The sequence below is a fragment of the Hyaena hyaena genome, unplaced genomic scaffold (assembly GCF_003009895.1).
Source record: "Hyaena hyaena isolate Hyena2069 unplaced genomic scaffold, ASM300989v1 scaffold_958, whole genome shotgun sequence".
Taxonomy (NCBI): Eukaryota; Metazoa; Chordata; class Mammalia; order Carnivora; family Hyaenidae; genus Hyaena; species Hyaena hyaena.
Genome location: NW_024081594.1, coordinates 153,136 through 168,924, shown reverse-complemented (window position 1 = coordinate 168,924; position 15,789 = coordinate 153,136). Strand labels below are relative to the sequence as shown.

The 15,789-nt window shown below is 33.5% G+C and overlaps 2 protein-coding genes across 5 annotated transcripts in view; one reads left to right on the top strand and one right to left on the bottom strand.

The window, feature by feature from the left end:
* The window catches only part of FXR1 (FMR1 autosomal homolog 1), a 66,379-nt gene that overhangs the window by 45,625 nt on the left and 4,965 nt on the right, over positions 1 to 15,789 (top strand). For 2 of the 4 annotated variants that reach the window (XM_039221192.1, XM_039221194.1), the window contains exons 10-14: positions 805 to 914; positions 6,411 to 6,497; positions 7,875 to 8,082; positions 12,594 to 12,797; positions 14,539 to 14,739. In XM_039221192.1, the coding sequence (XP_039077123.1) occupies positions 805 to 914; positions 6,411 to 6,497; positions 7,875 to 8,082; positions 12,594 to 12,797; positions 14,539 to 14,739 (810 nt within the window). Of the gene's footprint in view, positions 1 to 804; positions 915 to 6,410; positions 6,498 to 7,874; positions 8,083 to 12,593; positions 12,798 to 14,538; positions 14,740 to 15,459; positions 15,541 to 15,789 lie in introns of all 4 variants that reach the window. The other 2 variants (XM_039221195.1, XM_039221193.1) reach the window with 2 other exon arrangements.
* On the bottom strand, positions 5,451 to 7,905 carry LOC120223155 (transcription factor BTF3-like). The gene is made up of 2 exons (XM_039221196.1): positions 7,855 to 7,905; positions 5,451 to 6,250 (listed from the first exon to the last, which is right to left on the bottom strand). The coding sequence occupies exon 2, from the start codon at positions 6,243 to 6,245 to the stop codon at positions 5,676 to 5,678; it is 570 nt and encodes a 189-aa protein (XP_039077127.1). The 5' UTR covers positions 6,246 to 6,250; positions 7,855 to 7,905; the 3' UTR covers positions 5,451 to 5,675.

Sequence of the window (15,789 nt, the reverse complement as noted above, 5' to 3'; positions counted from 1 at the left end):
AGGTAACACGGTCCAATATTGCTTTGGTATTTTGACTTTGTAGTCTTTGTAACTAGTAAGTTTCCAAGGGGAAGAGGATCTTCCTTGCCCCTCTTTTAGTTTCTCTTTTCATTAATGGATACTCCATAAGTGCTGTTTGACACACTACATGTTAAGTGTAGAGAAGATAAATAATTTGGATTTTGTGTCTGTATACAGTATTTCATACCTAGGAAGATAGCATACCATGTACATGCTATGTGTATTTGTATAGCTGTGAAATACTTAAAAACTTGGTAGAAAATGTCAAATACAGACTTTGTTTCATTGAAGATTATATTCATTTTAAAGGTATCTTCAAATTATAGATGTATTTTGGAAAAGTAGCACCTTGAATATGAAAGCAAGATTTAATTTGTTAACTTAAAAATAATACTTAATAAACAAATTGGTATGATTAATGCCAAAATAAAAGTGTTTCTTTTGCCTTTATTTGTGTATCTAAGCTTTTGGAATGGGTTGCATTGATATTTTAAAAATATAAAAATGATGTAAAACATGTTTAGTCTTTGAAAATGTCTTACATTTGAGCAGTATTGTCAATCCTATTTATATATAGCCTTAGGCATTCTGAAGAGAAGGAAGTTTCAGACCAAGGATAAAATTTCTCAGTAGTCATCAGAGTGAATTTATTGAGATTAAGAAGATGGGGCTATGTTTTTTTTTTTTTTTTAAATTTGATACAACTCAAATTATTTGGTCTCATTTTGGAAGGATAGCAGTATTGGTATTTAACTTACTGCTATATATTTTCTCTTATTAAAGGAAAAGTAATTGGAAAAAATGGCAAAGTTATCCAGGAAATAGTGGACAAATCTGGTGTGGTTCGGGTGAGAATTGAAGGAGACAATGAAAATAAACTACCTAGAGAAGATGTAAGTATTCAAAATGTAATTTGGTTTGCCTGTTTCTTCCTTCTGTCCGTCTGTCTGTCCTGCCTTCCACCATCTTCTGTTCTTGGCTGACTTACAATGTTATTTTATATTTTGGAAATCATTTTGGGGAGTTGTATGTAGGGAACTATTCATACTCATACGGTGGCTTTGTTTAAAAATTTTTTTTGTTCCTTACAATGTTGCTTTACATATTTAGAGAACAAGTCCTCTTTAAATTGTGGGCTTTGGGTCTTACTGGGTTTCTTAGTACTTCAGTAAAAAAGCCAATTTTTGATAAAAAGCCTTCAATTTGGTAATTTCAACAGTACCTTTTTGTACTTAACAAGAGTATAGAACTATAAAATTTGATACTCTGAGAAAAGTTTTTTATAAAGGTATTCTTAATAAATAACTGTACTTGACCTTTTTTGGATCTGAAAGCCCTGATTATTTCTTAATTGAAATCTTTAAGCTTTTATTTTGGTGTTCTGACACCAACTTTCTGAAATTCCTTTTTCAATCTCATCTCACATGTTAGTGTTTTGTCTACAGTGCAGTTCTTTACTCTTCGTAAATCGCTTTAAAGATCTCTTACCTGGTGGCTCCAAGTGTCTTAAACTTCATATGCCTGTGCATATAAGGCAAAGATTTTCTCCCAAATTATCTCCTAGAAAGCAATGTTAGTTTTGCAGAATAGATTATTATTGTTTGCAGAGTTCATTAGCCTGTGGGGAAAAACAGCCTCTTCTTAAAGAAAAAGGAAAAACTGTAGTCAAATGAGTCCAGATAAATGACCTCACATCAGGTATTGGATGTTGTAAAGATGCCTACTTCCTTTATTTCTTTTAGTTAGAATGTAGAGGCAAAAATAAATAAATAAATAAATAAAATAAAAAAACAAAATCCGGAAAAAGGAATAAAGAAAAAAGAAAAACAGGTGATTTAGTATTACAGAAATGAGTAGTTGGTGGCTCAGATTGGTTTCATGCCTACACTGCTCCCAAAATTGCTTTAAATCTCAAGTGACTTACTTTTTAAGCTACTCTACCTCCCATTGCCTTTGAGAGGGGGATTAAAATCAAGGTGTCATACTATTAAATTTGTGCTTTCCTCCTTTATATTTAATGTATAAAATAATCCATTTGGCATACAACCACTGCCTAAAAATTGGTCTGAATATCAAGATGTTCACTGGTCAGGGCCATTATATTAGTCCACTGTAAATTTTTTAGCTTTATCTACTTACTTTTCTACTCTTGTCTTAGCTTGACTTAACTGCTAGTTGCTTTACAGTATTTAATGTCTCGTGGGGCACCTGGGTGGCTCAGTCGATAAATAAGCAACTCTTGATCTCAGGTTCATGAGTCCAAGCCCCATGTTGTGTGTGTCGCCTACTTAAAAAAAATAATAAAAATCTTGTTGCAGGCTAATTCTTTTAGGTCTTTATTCATAATAAGAATTTTACTGAACTTTAGTGTTTGCAGCATTGGTCATTGTTACCCTTATTTCTTTGCCAGGGTTAAGAAACTTAAATACTTACAGAAACCAAGCAGATTATTAATGATTAAGCAGGTTGGGATACAAGACCAGGGATAGGACAGTACATGGTCCATTTGTATAAAAGGAACAGATGCTGCCTTAATCTGGTTGCCATAGGTGAATGTGTTATGTGTTGCTATATCTTTTGATACTAAGAGAAGCTGGAAACCTATAATATGCAAAATTTAAAAATTTTCAAAACATTCCATGTTAAGACAAATTGAAAAAAAAAAAAAAAGACAAATTGGAAGGTTGGCATTCACTTATTTAGGGCCACCATTTCAAAATTTAAGCTAAGTCCCGTGGCAGACTGTTTATAACTTGTTTACTCTCAAGTCTTCAGTGACCCACCATTAGCCTGAGAGGACCTTTGCCCACCTTTATCATAGCACTTATTATCTGTATAATTGGGTATTTACTGGTTTTCTCTCAAACCTACATTTATTACTTAAATGAGATCTTAACCTCACCAAAGCCACTTTATGGACTCTGAATCAAGAAGTGAAATCTGAATTCTCATATTCTTTGTTCTTCTCTAGCCCAATGAATTGTATAGAGTTAGGTGCTTGATAAGTATTTTAAATCAATATTTTAAGTCAATTTTTTAAGATTGAATTCGAGGAGCACCTGGCTGGCTAGGTCAGTAGAGCATGTGACTCTTGATCGCAGGGTCCTGAGTTGAAACCCCATGTTGGGCATAGAGCCTACTAAAAAAAGGATTGGATTTGAGTTCTTCACTGAAAAAGAAATACATTTATGTACAAGTTTCAATAGTATAGAAGAGTGTATATAGTATGAAAAATGTGTATCTATGTTTTGTCTGTATCTCTCTTCTCTCCATTATCTCTATTAGATAATAGATTTTAGTCGGTTTTTGGTTGCCTTTTTGTCTTTGTTTTGCTACTAAAAGTGCCACAGTGAACATCCCTTACAGCTGGGGAGTAAATTTCTAGACTTTTAAGATCATAGGGTATAAAAGACATTAAAATTTTTAGATCTTCATAGTTTCCCACACTCCACACATTCCTTTCACCAGTGTAGGAATTGTGTCTGTTTTCCACATACCTGCGAACAGATCTTTGTTTTTTATTTTTTTTAATGTGGTCTCCAAGCTCAGTGCAGAGCCTGAGAGTCCCCTCAACTGACTGAGATACCCAGGTGCCCCTAGAGCTTTTGTGTTTTAAGGAAGCTAGTCTTTTGTCTTTTCGTATGTGTAGTAAATATTCTTAATTTCTCCTTGATACATCCCCTCGCACAAATTTTTTTATGCTGTTGGCTTCTTTTTTTTTTTTTTTTTTTTTTTAAGACTTTTGTTTTAGGACTTAAGACTTTTGACTCTGCCATACTTGGCAAGGTCTTTCCTACATGTAGGTAATTCAGAAATTCACTTGTATTTCATTCTCTAGGTTTTTTAAAAGTACATAAACTTTTCACTCCAGTGTGTGTGTGTAAGAGGGATCCTGGTTTATTTTTCACAAGTGCTAGTTGGTAGTCTCAGTGCTATCTATTAAATATAAGTGATTAGTTATTAGTATTTTTAAAAAATCTAGAAATTTCATTGAAATAACTTAGAAATCTGTATATTCACTAATAATCGTTTACTCTTCAGATTTTTTATTGTGGCTTTATAGTAGTCATTAAAATATTCTGTACTATATGTGCCTTTAAGGTTGTGTTTCTGCCTGTCCTTCGGAAGTAGCTACAGGTGAGAGCATCTCATCTTCAGGGTCAAGGCATTGTATTTCTCCTAGTTTCTTCCACATCATCTTTCTGGAATGACTTTCTCTTCTTTACCTACTTGGTAAAATTCTATTTGTTTTTAACATTTACTTTAAAAATCTTAGGAATTCGCCAAAGTTTCCATATCTGGGGTGGCATAGTCCACATTCTACGTAATATTCTTGTGTTTTTTAGATTGATATTACTAATGCTATAATAAGATTATTGCAGACATGTTTAGTGTCTTTTCTGAGATTTTGATTGCTTTTAGAATAGGGACTTTGTTTTATCCATTTTGCTTAGTGTAGATTCTGGCAAGTAACCTGTAGTTGCTATTTGGAGTTAGGTAACTAGAAATGAAATTGGCTGGCTGATTTGCTAATTGTATGACTTTGGGCAAATTGCTTGCTCAGCTGTTAAAGTGGACTTTTTTAAAAAATTGGATTATTTAAGGTTACTTTTTAGTGAATATTAAATAAGATACAGATGTAGAATAAATAATATACTCCCAGAAGTAGAGTATTTGCTTAAAATGTTTAGATCTTTATCCCCCCTCCTATATCTTTTATTCACTTTGCATCCTCTCATATCTGCTTGTGAATTCCAGAGGACAGGATCAAGATTTCTGTACATCCTATGCTTAAGTTATATTCCCTTTTTTCATGCCATCTTAAGCCAATCTGTTTAAGTAACTGTTAGGAACTAATTTGTAGAATCAAAATAAGGAAAGACACTAAAACTGGTTGGGTGAGTTTGTTTATTTAGGCTTTATTCATTTTCCTTAGCCATTAGGAAACTGGAAATCTACTACTTCATAAATTCAGAGTTAGTCCTATGATTTCCTTTAATATTGGTGACTAAATATTTGCCTTTATCAGTAATTGCTTTATTTTATATTGTGTAAATGTTTGTATTCCATAGGTGACTCTTGGTAGTGTTGGTCAGGAAGCACTCCCTCCAGTACACAGACATTAATGGTTTTGTTAGGTGCACTTGTTAGGGATAACCTAGCTGATGATGTGCTCTACCATTTTAAAGCTATCACCACCAAGGTGATTGATATATCTAGTTTATAAATTCATGCCAGTTGAAGGGAAATTTCTTTAAAAGGTGTATATGGAGGAAGATTGAATTAGAAATTAGAAAATCTGATATAAGCTGGTATTTAAAAATAATTTAAATTTTTAACATACTTAAATTATAGGGCAAATACAATGAGTTATTGAAAACCTTAGTATTTCAAATTATATTAAATTTTTGGTTAGTTTGTTTATAAATCTTTTTTCAAACTTTATTCCCAGGCTTCTTCAGCTTAATTAGGTGCAAAGAATAAATTGTGTATAAGCAAAAACTGAAAAGAGCTGCAGTGTCCAAGGGGCTTGGGCTTAAAAATAGAGATCTAGATTTTATCAGATCCAGGAACAGAATTTTTAAAAAGCAGTCATAATATAAATAGTAGCTCCCAGTAACTTCTTCCAAATTTTATCTTCTTCAGAAGTTATTTCAATTTGCTTCATTCTTGGAAGCTTCCTCAAAGTTCTCCACAAGATTTGGAACTTGATTATCATCCTTCTCTCCGGTAGCAAGTGGTGTCTTTTCATCCACAGATTGTTTGGGCAGAGCTTTGCCTAATCTTCTTAAGCTAGTCAGACTGTCTGTACCAAGTTGGTTGAAGATACTGGGTAGCATTTCTGTCAGCTGCTTTGTATCAGCATGACCTATAATGGTGAAAGTCTTCACTGCCAGGGATGCCTGAAGTTCAGGGTTGTTAAAGTGGATCACTGTACCTTGGTTTGTGAACATGTTCACTTCTCCAATACGAGAGATCTCGTTTACCCTTAACTTCTTTAAGGAAAACTGAAGTTTTGTATCATTTTCTGTAGCTGTTCTGTGAACCACCTCTTCTTTCACTGAGCAGTTCCTTTCCCACCAATGTTCACTTGTGCTTGCAGTTTGACGAGTTTCTCTTGATTCATGATAGTTTCTTTCATCTTGTTGGAACGGAAATGGGACTCTTCTGGGGACTAGGGTTGGCACTTGGGGTCTCCAGTGGAGAGCTGAGAGGAGGTGCATACACGCTGGAATGCAAGATGTAGCATTTTATTTTTAAATCTAGAATTGTCGTAGATTAAAATTGCTGTTTTAGAAAAAATTTTCCAAATTCTGTATTGGTATGTCACATTTATGTTAGAACTTTGTTAAAATATTTGATACTGAAGATGTTGTGTTTTCTTACAGGGTATGGTTCCATTTGTATTTGTTGGCACTAAAGAAAGCATCGGTAATGTGCAAGTTCTTTTGGAGTATCATATTGCTTATCTAAAGGTTTGTATGCCTTTCATATTCATGTCATTTTTGCTTCACATAGTAAACTTCAAATTGCATCAGTTTTATATACATATTAAATTTCAGTTCTTTAAATATTTTTCTACATGAGAATTTAAAAGGTCCTTTGCCATAATAAAATCATTGATTGGCTTTATGCACGTTGTTTCTCTTTTTCTCTGAACTGCTACTTTTTTTTCCTTACTCTTTAAGAAATGATCATGCTTGTTTTCCTATAATGTGACTGTCATCACTTCATGTATCGACATGTGCTATACTGGAACCATTTTATTTTACCTTGATGTTTTAGATGCAAATAGGGCAGAGAACCAGGAGTGAAGGTGTGTTTTCATGGTAACTTTAGTATTCTCTGAATCAGATGCACTAATCCGTAGACCTCATTTGATAAGAATCTTAACTATTGTTTCTGAAATAATCTATTTGAGTTAATAAATAATGAGCAAGAGTTTTAGAAAGATTCCCCATAAGTTATTAAAAGTTTCAATTGTTAGTTTTTACTTTATCTTTTGTTACTAAGTTTATCTCTTGTTAAAACTTCAACAGCTCTGTCTCTAGTAGGTTTTTCTTTTAGTCACTCCTATCATTGCTGCTATGTTAATATTTTTTTGAAAGCACACCTGATGTCATTCTTTTAATTAAAACTCTTTAGAAATCTCAGTTCAGTCTGGCATTTTAAGCTCATGCTTTATCTTCTAGTACTCTACTACCTTTTAGCCATGAGCTTTGTCAAGTTACCTTACTTTCACATCTTGTAATGATCTTAGTTTCTGAATGATCAAGTCTCCTAGTACCTCTAGGTTACAACTCAGTCTCACGGTTTTGATGGAAAAGTAGGTTAATAGTTTCTTTTCTACATGGCATCTGTATCTAATTAGAGTTTTAATTTCTTGAGAGTAAATCTGGTAATATTGTGTAATTATTAGCTATTTAACAATTTATTATTTCATTCATTTAAACATACATACATTACATACAGGAACTAAAACCCACAGTGAGAATACTTCCCTAGCATAAGAAACATTTACTCTACCTGTAAGTACCAATAAATAGTTTAATGCCTGCCTATCAAACATACCCTTGAAGATGGAGAGTCCTAGTCTTTTTTAATATTGTATGCCTGTAACACTTAGCAGAGTTGGTGCTCAGTAAGGTATTTAATAAGTGTTTAATGAATTGAGTCAGCAATTGACCTTGTGAATTGTATTTACTAAGTACACATTTGTATTTTATCGAATAGTTGACTGAGATCATTACTTCTTTGATTGGTAGGGAGTAGTATAGCTTCAGCTGTAGGTTTTAAGAAGGTAAAAATAGTACAACATAGAAGAATATTTACCTTTTTTGTTTTACTTCTAGGAAGTAGAACAACTAAGAATGGAACGCCTACAGATTGATGAACAGCTACGACAGATTGGTATGGGTTTCAGACCTTCTTCCACCAGAGGGCCTGAAAAAGAAAAAGGATATGCCACTGATGAAAGTACCGTCTCTTCTGTACAAGGTTCTAGGTCTTATAGTGGAAGAGGCAGAGGTCGTCGGGGCCCTAATTACACCTCCGGTTATGGTAAAAAAACAATTTTTTTTTGTTGCTGTTGTTAGTAGTTCTTGATTAGGTGCTCCGAAACTTCTTGCTTAATGTTTTGATTTAGTTAGTTCTTCACTCTGTTTTGGCTTTGAGGGCAGGAGATAATTTCAAGCTATATGTCTTTATAGTAGTGAAGGTATACTTTATAAAAGGTATATGGCGTTCAAGGAGCTAATGAGATCAAACATTTTTGTTAAGTTGGCAGTTCATGATCATGTTTAAATATTTAAATATATGTGGAATTTCTATACACATATTTGTATATAGTATGTGTACATATCAAAACCTAATGATGATGATGCTGCTAGGAATCATCTTTTGCCTACCCTCTAGGAAAAATAAAACTTAAATAATATGCTACTCAGTGTGCCAAGGTTGCATATAGCACTTCTGTACCAGTTTTAAAAAATATACTTATAGACTCAGTTGGCAGTTTTGAATATAATCTCACATCTGCAATTATTTTGTGAAAGAACATTTCACTAAAATGAGGGCTTTTTAAGAAGCCAGAACCAAATTAACACTTTATAGACGAACATTTTTCTAAAATGTATTTCAGTGTGAGGATGGGGCCCTAACCTATGTGTGAAGGGGCCAGTGGATGGTGGTGGTCAACAGTTTTCTAATCCTAAATTTTCACTTATTTTTCTTCAGCTTTGGAGTTGTTCCATTTTTCTGCATTTGGACTTGGATCTTAGCAGTGACCTGATTTGTCTTCCCTTGTTTTCTTCCCTTTCTCTTTTCCTTTTCTCTCCATTCCTCTGCTCATCCTAACTGACTGCTTTAGGAAAACATTTCATAAGCTTTTTCCAAAATAGAAGGCATTTAGGGAAAGTTGAAATCCAGAAAAGCTTACAGTATGCAGATTCCATGTACGATTTCCTGTTTGAAGACTGTCTCATTAAATAATGCCAGCATTATATTAAAATTTGTACTTTGATTTGTTGTAGAGTTGAAAGGTTAATTATCCCTTCCCTTTCATATATTTCCATGTTCTCATTTCTTGATAATTTTTAATTATTTAAAGTACATTCTGTATTGAAAGTTGAAAAGCAGAATTCCAGGAACTTGTTTAGCATGTGAAGAGATGAGAATTGTGAAGTACTGCTGTATTCCTAAAAACACATTTAATACAGAAAACAAATAATAATTAAAGAGAAAAGTGTATTGAATAATTCTAGAGGCACAAATTACTAGTACAGATGATCAGATTTGTGTTTTTTTGGATGATGAGGATGAATTCATTGAATACTTTTATAAGCCTTTGGGAAATCTGTTTACTGAGGCTAGCCTTTTGCAAAATACCTTTGTTGGGAGTAGATAATTTTTTATGATTAGATAATCAGTTTTTATGAATGGTAGAGGAATATCCTCTGGATTCAAGAAAGTTATGCAAGTTGTTCAGTAGATGGCACTCTTATCTCTGAAACTTTGCAGGCCAGTAGTATCATTGCTTTTGTTGACATAGCTATTGGATTTTAGTGGGCTTGAGAGAAAACCATTTGGATTTGGTTATAGATGTTTTCTTGTTTACTTAACATCAGGATTTTTAAGTCACATAACTTAGCATTTTCTCGTACCTCTGAAGTTGGTATGCACCTTAGAATGGATGTTTTAAAACTGCAATCGGCAACATTTTCTTTTTTAACGGTATACAAAATATGTCTTAAAATGTATGGATGGGGGCGCCTGGGTGGCTTAGTCGGTTGCGCGTCCGACTTTCGCTTAGGTCATGATCTCGCGGTTGTGGGTTCGAGCCCCGCGTCGGGCTCTGTGCTGACTGCCAGCTCAGAGCCTGGAGCCTGTTTCGGTCTGTGACTCCCTCTCTCTCTGACCCTCCCCTGCTCACGCTGTCTCTCTCTCTCTCTCCTAGAAATAAATAAAACATAAAAAAAAAAAAAATATATGGATGGCATATTGGAATTGATAAAATATGGTACTTTTGCTATTAAGTAAAGCATTCATGATTGTTGAAAAGATGTGAAGCATCTTCATAAGTGCTTTTTAGAAGTTTTGGAGAGGGGAAAATCTGATTTAAAGTTTTTGAAGATAAGGTCTTATTTGGAGTCATTAAAAATTGAATTAGTTTGATGAATCATTTTTAAAGCTCAATGAAAAATTTTTTTTGGATTCATGAACTTAACATTTTACAAAACTAAAGGTTGCAGTGATTTCAACACAGTGTTTTCTCTTGATGCTTTAACACATTTCAAATTAAAAGGGTTAACACTGATGAGTATTATTATCTTAAGAGATTTTTAGGTCAGAAGTTAAACATGAGTCTCAGTGGACTAAAATTGTCAGCAGAACTCTATGTCCTTTCTTGAGACTCTAGGATGCAGTCTGTTCCCTTGATATTTCCAGCTTTTGGCCCCTTCATTGTCTGTCTCATGGAGCCAGTGACTGCAGAGTTCTGCTGCTTTCTCTCTGGTTCTCTGCAGCTGAGATCGACACGGTTAGTTTGGGCTCACCAGGGCAATCCACAGTGATCTACCCACCTCAATATCCTTAACGTTATCACATCTGGAAAGTTCCTTTTGCCATCCCAGAAACATTTAAGCTTTATTTACTAAGAATAAAGCAAAAGCTAGCCAATTCATTAGTCATTTTGTTTTTGACTTTACTATTGGTCTTACCTACTGACCACCCCTTTTGAATACTAGATTTAGGTTAAACTTTAATAGGAATTTCCATGCTTGTGACACTGAGTTAAATACACTTGTTTAACTAATAATTTATTTGTAGAGAAAATTTAATAGGGACTTTTGTAAAAATTTTAAAATTGAGATTATTTATCTTCATATTTTGATAATGTTTTTAGGCAGTGCATAGCTTTGTCAGTAAGTTCAAGTGCATTTGAAAAGATGTTTTCACAACTCATGAAATGATTAGTTTCCCTTATTCCAGCAAACCATGACATCAGTTAATAAATTCTTTTTTGTCATTTGGAGATACAAGTGTTTGGGAGAGTCATTCTTTTTTGTGAGATTCTCATTCCTAGTAAACAGTTGAGTATAAATACTAGAAACTTGCTGTATTTTTCTAAAAGTTTCAACTGATTAATACACTCTTACATAGTTGACTGGTTACATCCATATTTAAGATCATGTGGAGAAAAAATGAATTTTGAAGAATTTTCTTTTAAGGGAGAAAGGAAGTTGGATTTCTTAAATTTTATTACGGACACCCTACTATTGTGCATATGAAGGATTCTTATGTTTCACCTTCACCATCAAATGACTGGGGTTTAACTGTAGGGAACTTGTAGTTTATCATGGAATTATTCTTATTTGGGAGATCAGCAAAAGAACTTCAAAGTCATGCAGCAGATTGCTTTATTAAGAGAATTGTTAGGTGTCTGGGGGCATTTAGAGGTAGAAGGAAGAGCTCTACCATAGACCAAGTGAGATGTAAATCCAAAGGGAATTAAATAGAAGACAACACATGACAGCATTGCATGATAGATACATGTTACTTTTAAGGAAGTAGGAAGGGAGGAGTCTGTTTTCAGTTAAATTGGTCTGAAACTCCAAATTGAACTGGGCTCTCAAGGAGATCTTATTTGGATATATGATATAAAAGGGAGGGATGGAAGAGGCATTCCCAGAATTAACAAAGAATAGAAGTAGAAATGAGTATTGTAGTGATTGAGTCATCTAAATCTGACACTTTAATTGTGATGTAATAATAATATTGCAGGCTTTTATAGAATCTTTGCAATGTTTAAATTTTTAAAAGGTCACTATTAAAATAGGTCGTTGGAACCTTAGAAATGATCTGTAAACTTTTAATCATAGTAAATTTTTCTGTCAGGTTAAAGTTGTCTTTTCAGTAACATTTTTAAAATTTGTTCTGTAATTTCAAATAGTATATTCTAATTTAAGCCACTGTTTGTAAAATGTAATTGTTTTATGTACAACCACTAAAGATACACTCACAGTTTATAAGAGACTATCAATTATGAGAAACATTGTTATTTCAGAGATGTTAAAGTGTGAAATAGTGTGCTTCCTAGAATCAGTAAAATAATGGTAGAATACATCATACAATCAAACTACTCATTTTTCTGAATATGATTGTTTGCTTTAAAATATAATAGCGGTTATTTTCATTATACTAATTTGGTTTTAAAACCTACAAATGGGCAAATTTTTTTTTTTTTTACTAGTCCCTGATATTAACTGCATTTGCATTATCTATGTAGTGTTTTGTGTGTTTGCTCTAATGCTATTATTGGCTGCATTTTTGCACATCTAAACCAGTTTTTAATCTCCCTCTTAGTAGATCCTATATTACTGGTATAATACTAACATTTGATTATTACTTAGTAGATTTCACATTTATTTTAATTTTTGTTTAGCTTCCTTTGAATCAACCAATTAATAGGGTGATTAAAATAATTATAGGAAATAATTTTGGAAAGTTTCACTCCTTATTTTCCCTTTTTAAAGAAAACAGGAATCTAATTGGCTTATGTTCTCTTTCCCAAGGTACAAACTCTGAGCTGTCTAACCCCTCTGAAACAGAATCTGAGCGTAAGGATGAGCTGAGTGATTGGTCATTGGCAGGAGAAGATGATCGAGAGAGCCGACATCAGCGTGACAGCAGGAGGCGTCCAGGAGGAAGAGGGAGAAGTGTTTCAGGGGGTCGAGGTCGTGGTGGACCACGTGGTGGCAAATCCTCCATCAGTTCTGGTAGTCTTTTATGTACTATGTCAGCATCCTTATTTCGTGAACAGTATATAACCTTATACAAGTTAATTCATTCTCCCAGTGTCTTCTCACTGAGGAACGTAGTAGAGCATATGATAAGGAGAAACCCTGGACAGTGTTTCTTAATGAAGGTTTAGCTAGAATTTTTCAGTCAGAAATTTTGGTTGGCTGATTCTGTTTCAGCGGTCAAAGATTTCTCTAGTTTTTTGGGCCTCACGTAATTCGAATGTTTTTTCCCCTAGAATTTTTGGGTTCTAAATTTCTGTTTGTCAGACAGACAGAAAATTCTAATGCAGAGAGAGATCTAAGTAACAATACTGAATATACTTACTATTGAAATTTAAATGGGAAGACATTTTGTTGCACTGTGTACTATTTTGGGAACAGGGAAGAATTGAGAAATTAAAAATTTTTTGTGTTTGAGGAATTGAGCTGTAAAGAAGGCTGTTTAGAAGACTGAGAACTGAGGTGCCTGAGCAGCGTTTTACTCCAATATCTTTTTTTTGGGTAGGAGTTGCGGGAATGTTTATGCTTTTAGCATAATGGGATGGGGGACAGAATTATCAGTGATATGTGGAATAGATTATGTCATAGATACAGCCTTAACATATCTTTATTGTATCCCACTGTAAGAAAACCACTGTTTTCTTAATGTTATAACATATGGCTTGTGAAAGTTTATATGTTATTTTAAATGTTATAGAACCCATACATATATATAACTAAATATATACCAGACTTGCTTACAAAGTACTAAAACTGGAACAAATCACACAATTTTAGGAGCTTTTTAAAAGGTACTCCAGTTCCAGTGATACTCTTTGAGCCCCAAGTTTATTTTATAGGCTTTTAGGGAAATACTTTTATATTTTACTACTTTGCTCACTATTACCAAGGTTTATAAAATTGTAGTATGTGGCATTGCACAACAAATGTACTTTACCTAGTGCTTTTGATTAATGGATAAACTTAGTGTCTTTTACAAAGATGCTAGCTTGCTAGCTGTTACAGAAACTTAGGAAAAATCGTGATTAGGTGAATTTCTTCTATAATTTGGTGGAGGCAATAAATGCACATAGGTAAGATGGGTATTTTTTTCCTTATGAATTGTATCTTAAAACTTTCCCTTTCTCACCCTTACCCCACCTTACCTCACCTTCACTCTTTGTTTCTGGAGATGGGAATACTAGTCAACATTCATTTCTATATTTTCCTAACAAGTCAAAATTTGAACCTTTTTTTAGTTTGCTTTTTTGTATAGATTTGTTTTGATTGCTTCGGTTTAGTAACATTTCTAGTATGCCATGGAGTGCAGGTGTTGTGAATTGAGTATAGTGCATTAACATTAGTACAAAGAAGCAGCTAAAGGGGACAAAACTGCATATTTATTTCTCTTCACTTTTCATTTCTCTAGCCTAGGCAGGACTAGCTAAGGATGTGAATGTCAAAAATAGCAAGTAATAATATACTATTTTCTAATAGATTTTCAAAACAGGTCAAAGAGAAATGGTAGGAAGATGAGGGTGTTTGCTCTTCTTCTTCTTTAATTTTTCATGGCCATTTAAAGTTCTTCATATTATTTTCCAAGAAAAATAGTCATACAGGAAACATTTTATTTGAATATGGAATATAGGGGGAGAATTGTAGATCAATATAGATCAAAGCATTCCTAATGACTGCAGCTCTCTTAAACAAATATTTCTTGCCTCTGACATGCATATAGTGCTCAAAGATCCAGACAGCAATCCATACAGCTTACTTGATAATACAGAATCTGATCAGACTGCAGACACTGATGCCAGCGAATCTCATCACAGTACTAACCGTCGTAGGCGGTCTCGTAGACGAAGGACTGATGAAGATGCTGTTCTGATGGATGGGATGACTGAATCTGATACAGCTTCAGTTAACGAAAATGGGCTAGGTATGTAAGCACTTAGGGAAAAGATTATTATTGTATAGTATTGTTAATGTATGATGCTTTTTTGAAAACAAAACAAAACCCAAACTTAATGCAGTTTGCATATTGAAGTTTTCTTAGTGTTTACTTCAACAAGTTCAAACAAGGTAGATAGCTTTGTGTCTGAAATTTCTGGTTTTAAGATTTGGATAGCCAAATTATTTGAAACTGGAAGGGTTTATTAAAGTGCCCTTTGATGCCATTAAATCTATATCAAACTGCAAGGCATTTAATACTCTTATTGTTCATAAACCAAAATGAGGCTTTCAGCTTCTTTAAAAATTATTATAATGACATTAGTGAAAGTATGTATATTGAGTAGGCATTTACTTTCAAAGGGCTAAAATGTTATTAACTTTGCTAAAAACTAAATTGTATTAGAAAGGAAGACTTTATTCTTAAATGATGGTTATTTAAATTAAGTCTTTCAGTTTGTTCAATTAAGAGTTAAAACCCTCTTGGTTTCCAGATGGTGATTCTATATTTAATCTATTTGAAATGCTTAACACTACAAGATTATTTTCCTATCAATAATGTATGTTGTTTTATCTTCCCTGTTTAATTAAAAGGTTCTTTCTCTTTCACCTTTCTTAAATCTTTGAAGGAAAGAAGTTTTTTTTATTTTATTTTTTTGTTTTTTTGTTTTTTTGTCAGAATAGTTCATGGTAAACTTTGCAATTACAGATGATAGTGAAAAAAAACCCCAGCGACGCAATCGTAGCCGCAGGCGTCGTTTCAGGGGTCAGGCAGAAGATAGACAGCCAGGTAACTTTTGAGTGGACCTGTTGACAACACCAGGTCACAAGCATGAAAAAAATGTCATTTGTCTGCTTTCTAAATATATTATACTTACATGTACACATGTGTGCATATACATTCAAGATGTGCATTGCATAAGTTGTTTACTCAACTAACAAGACTACTGCTCCTACGAAAATGCATTCTTCCTTCACTCCGTAAATGTTTAGTAACGTGTCTAATTGAACTAATGTTGTGTCTTAATTTTTTTTACAT

Bases quoted from the DNA above. Each gene is read 5' to 3' on its own strand.
- LOC120223155 (XM_039221196.1), bottom strand. From the start codon at position 6,245: ATGCACCTCCTCTCAGCTCTCCACTGGAGACCCCAAGTGCCAACCCTA.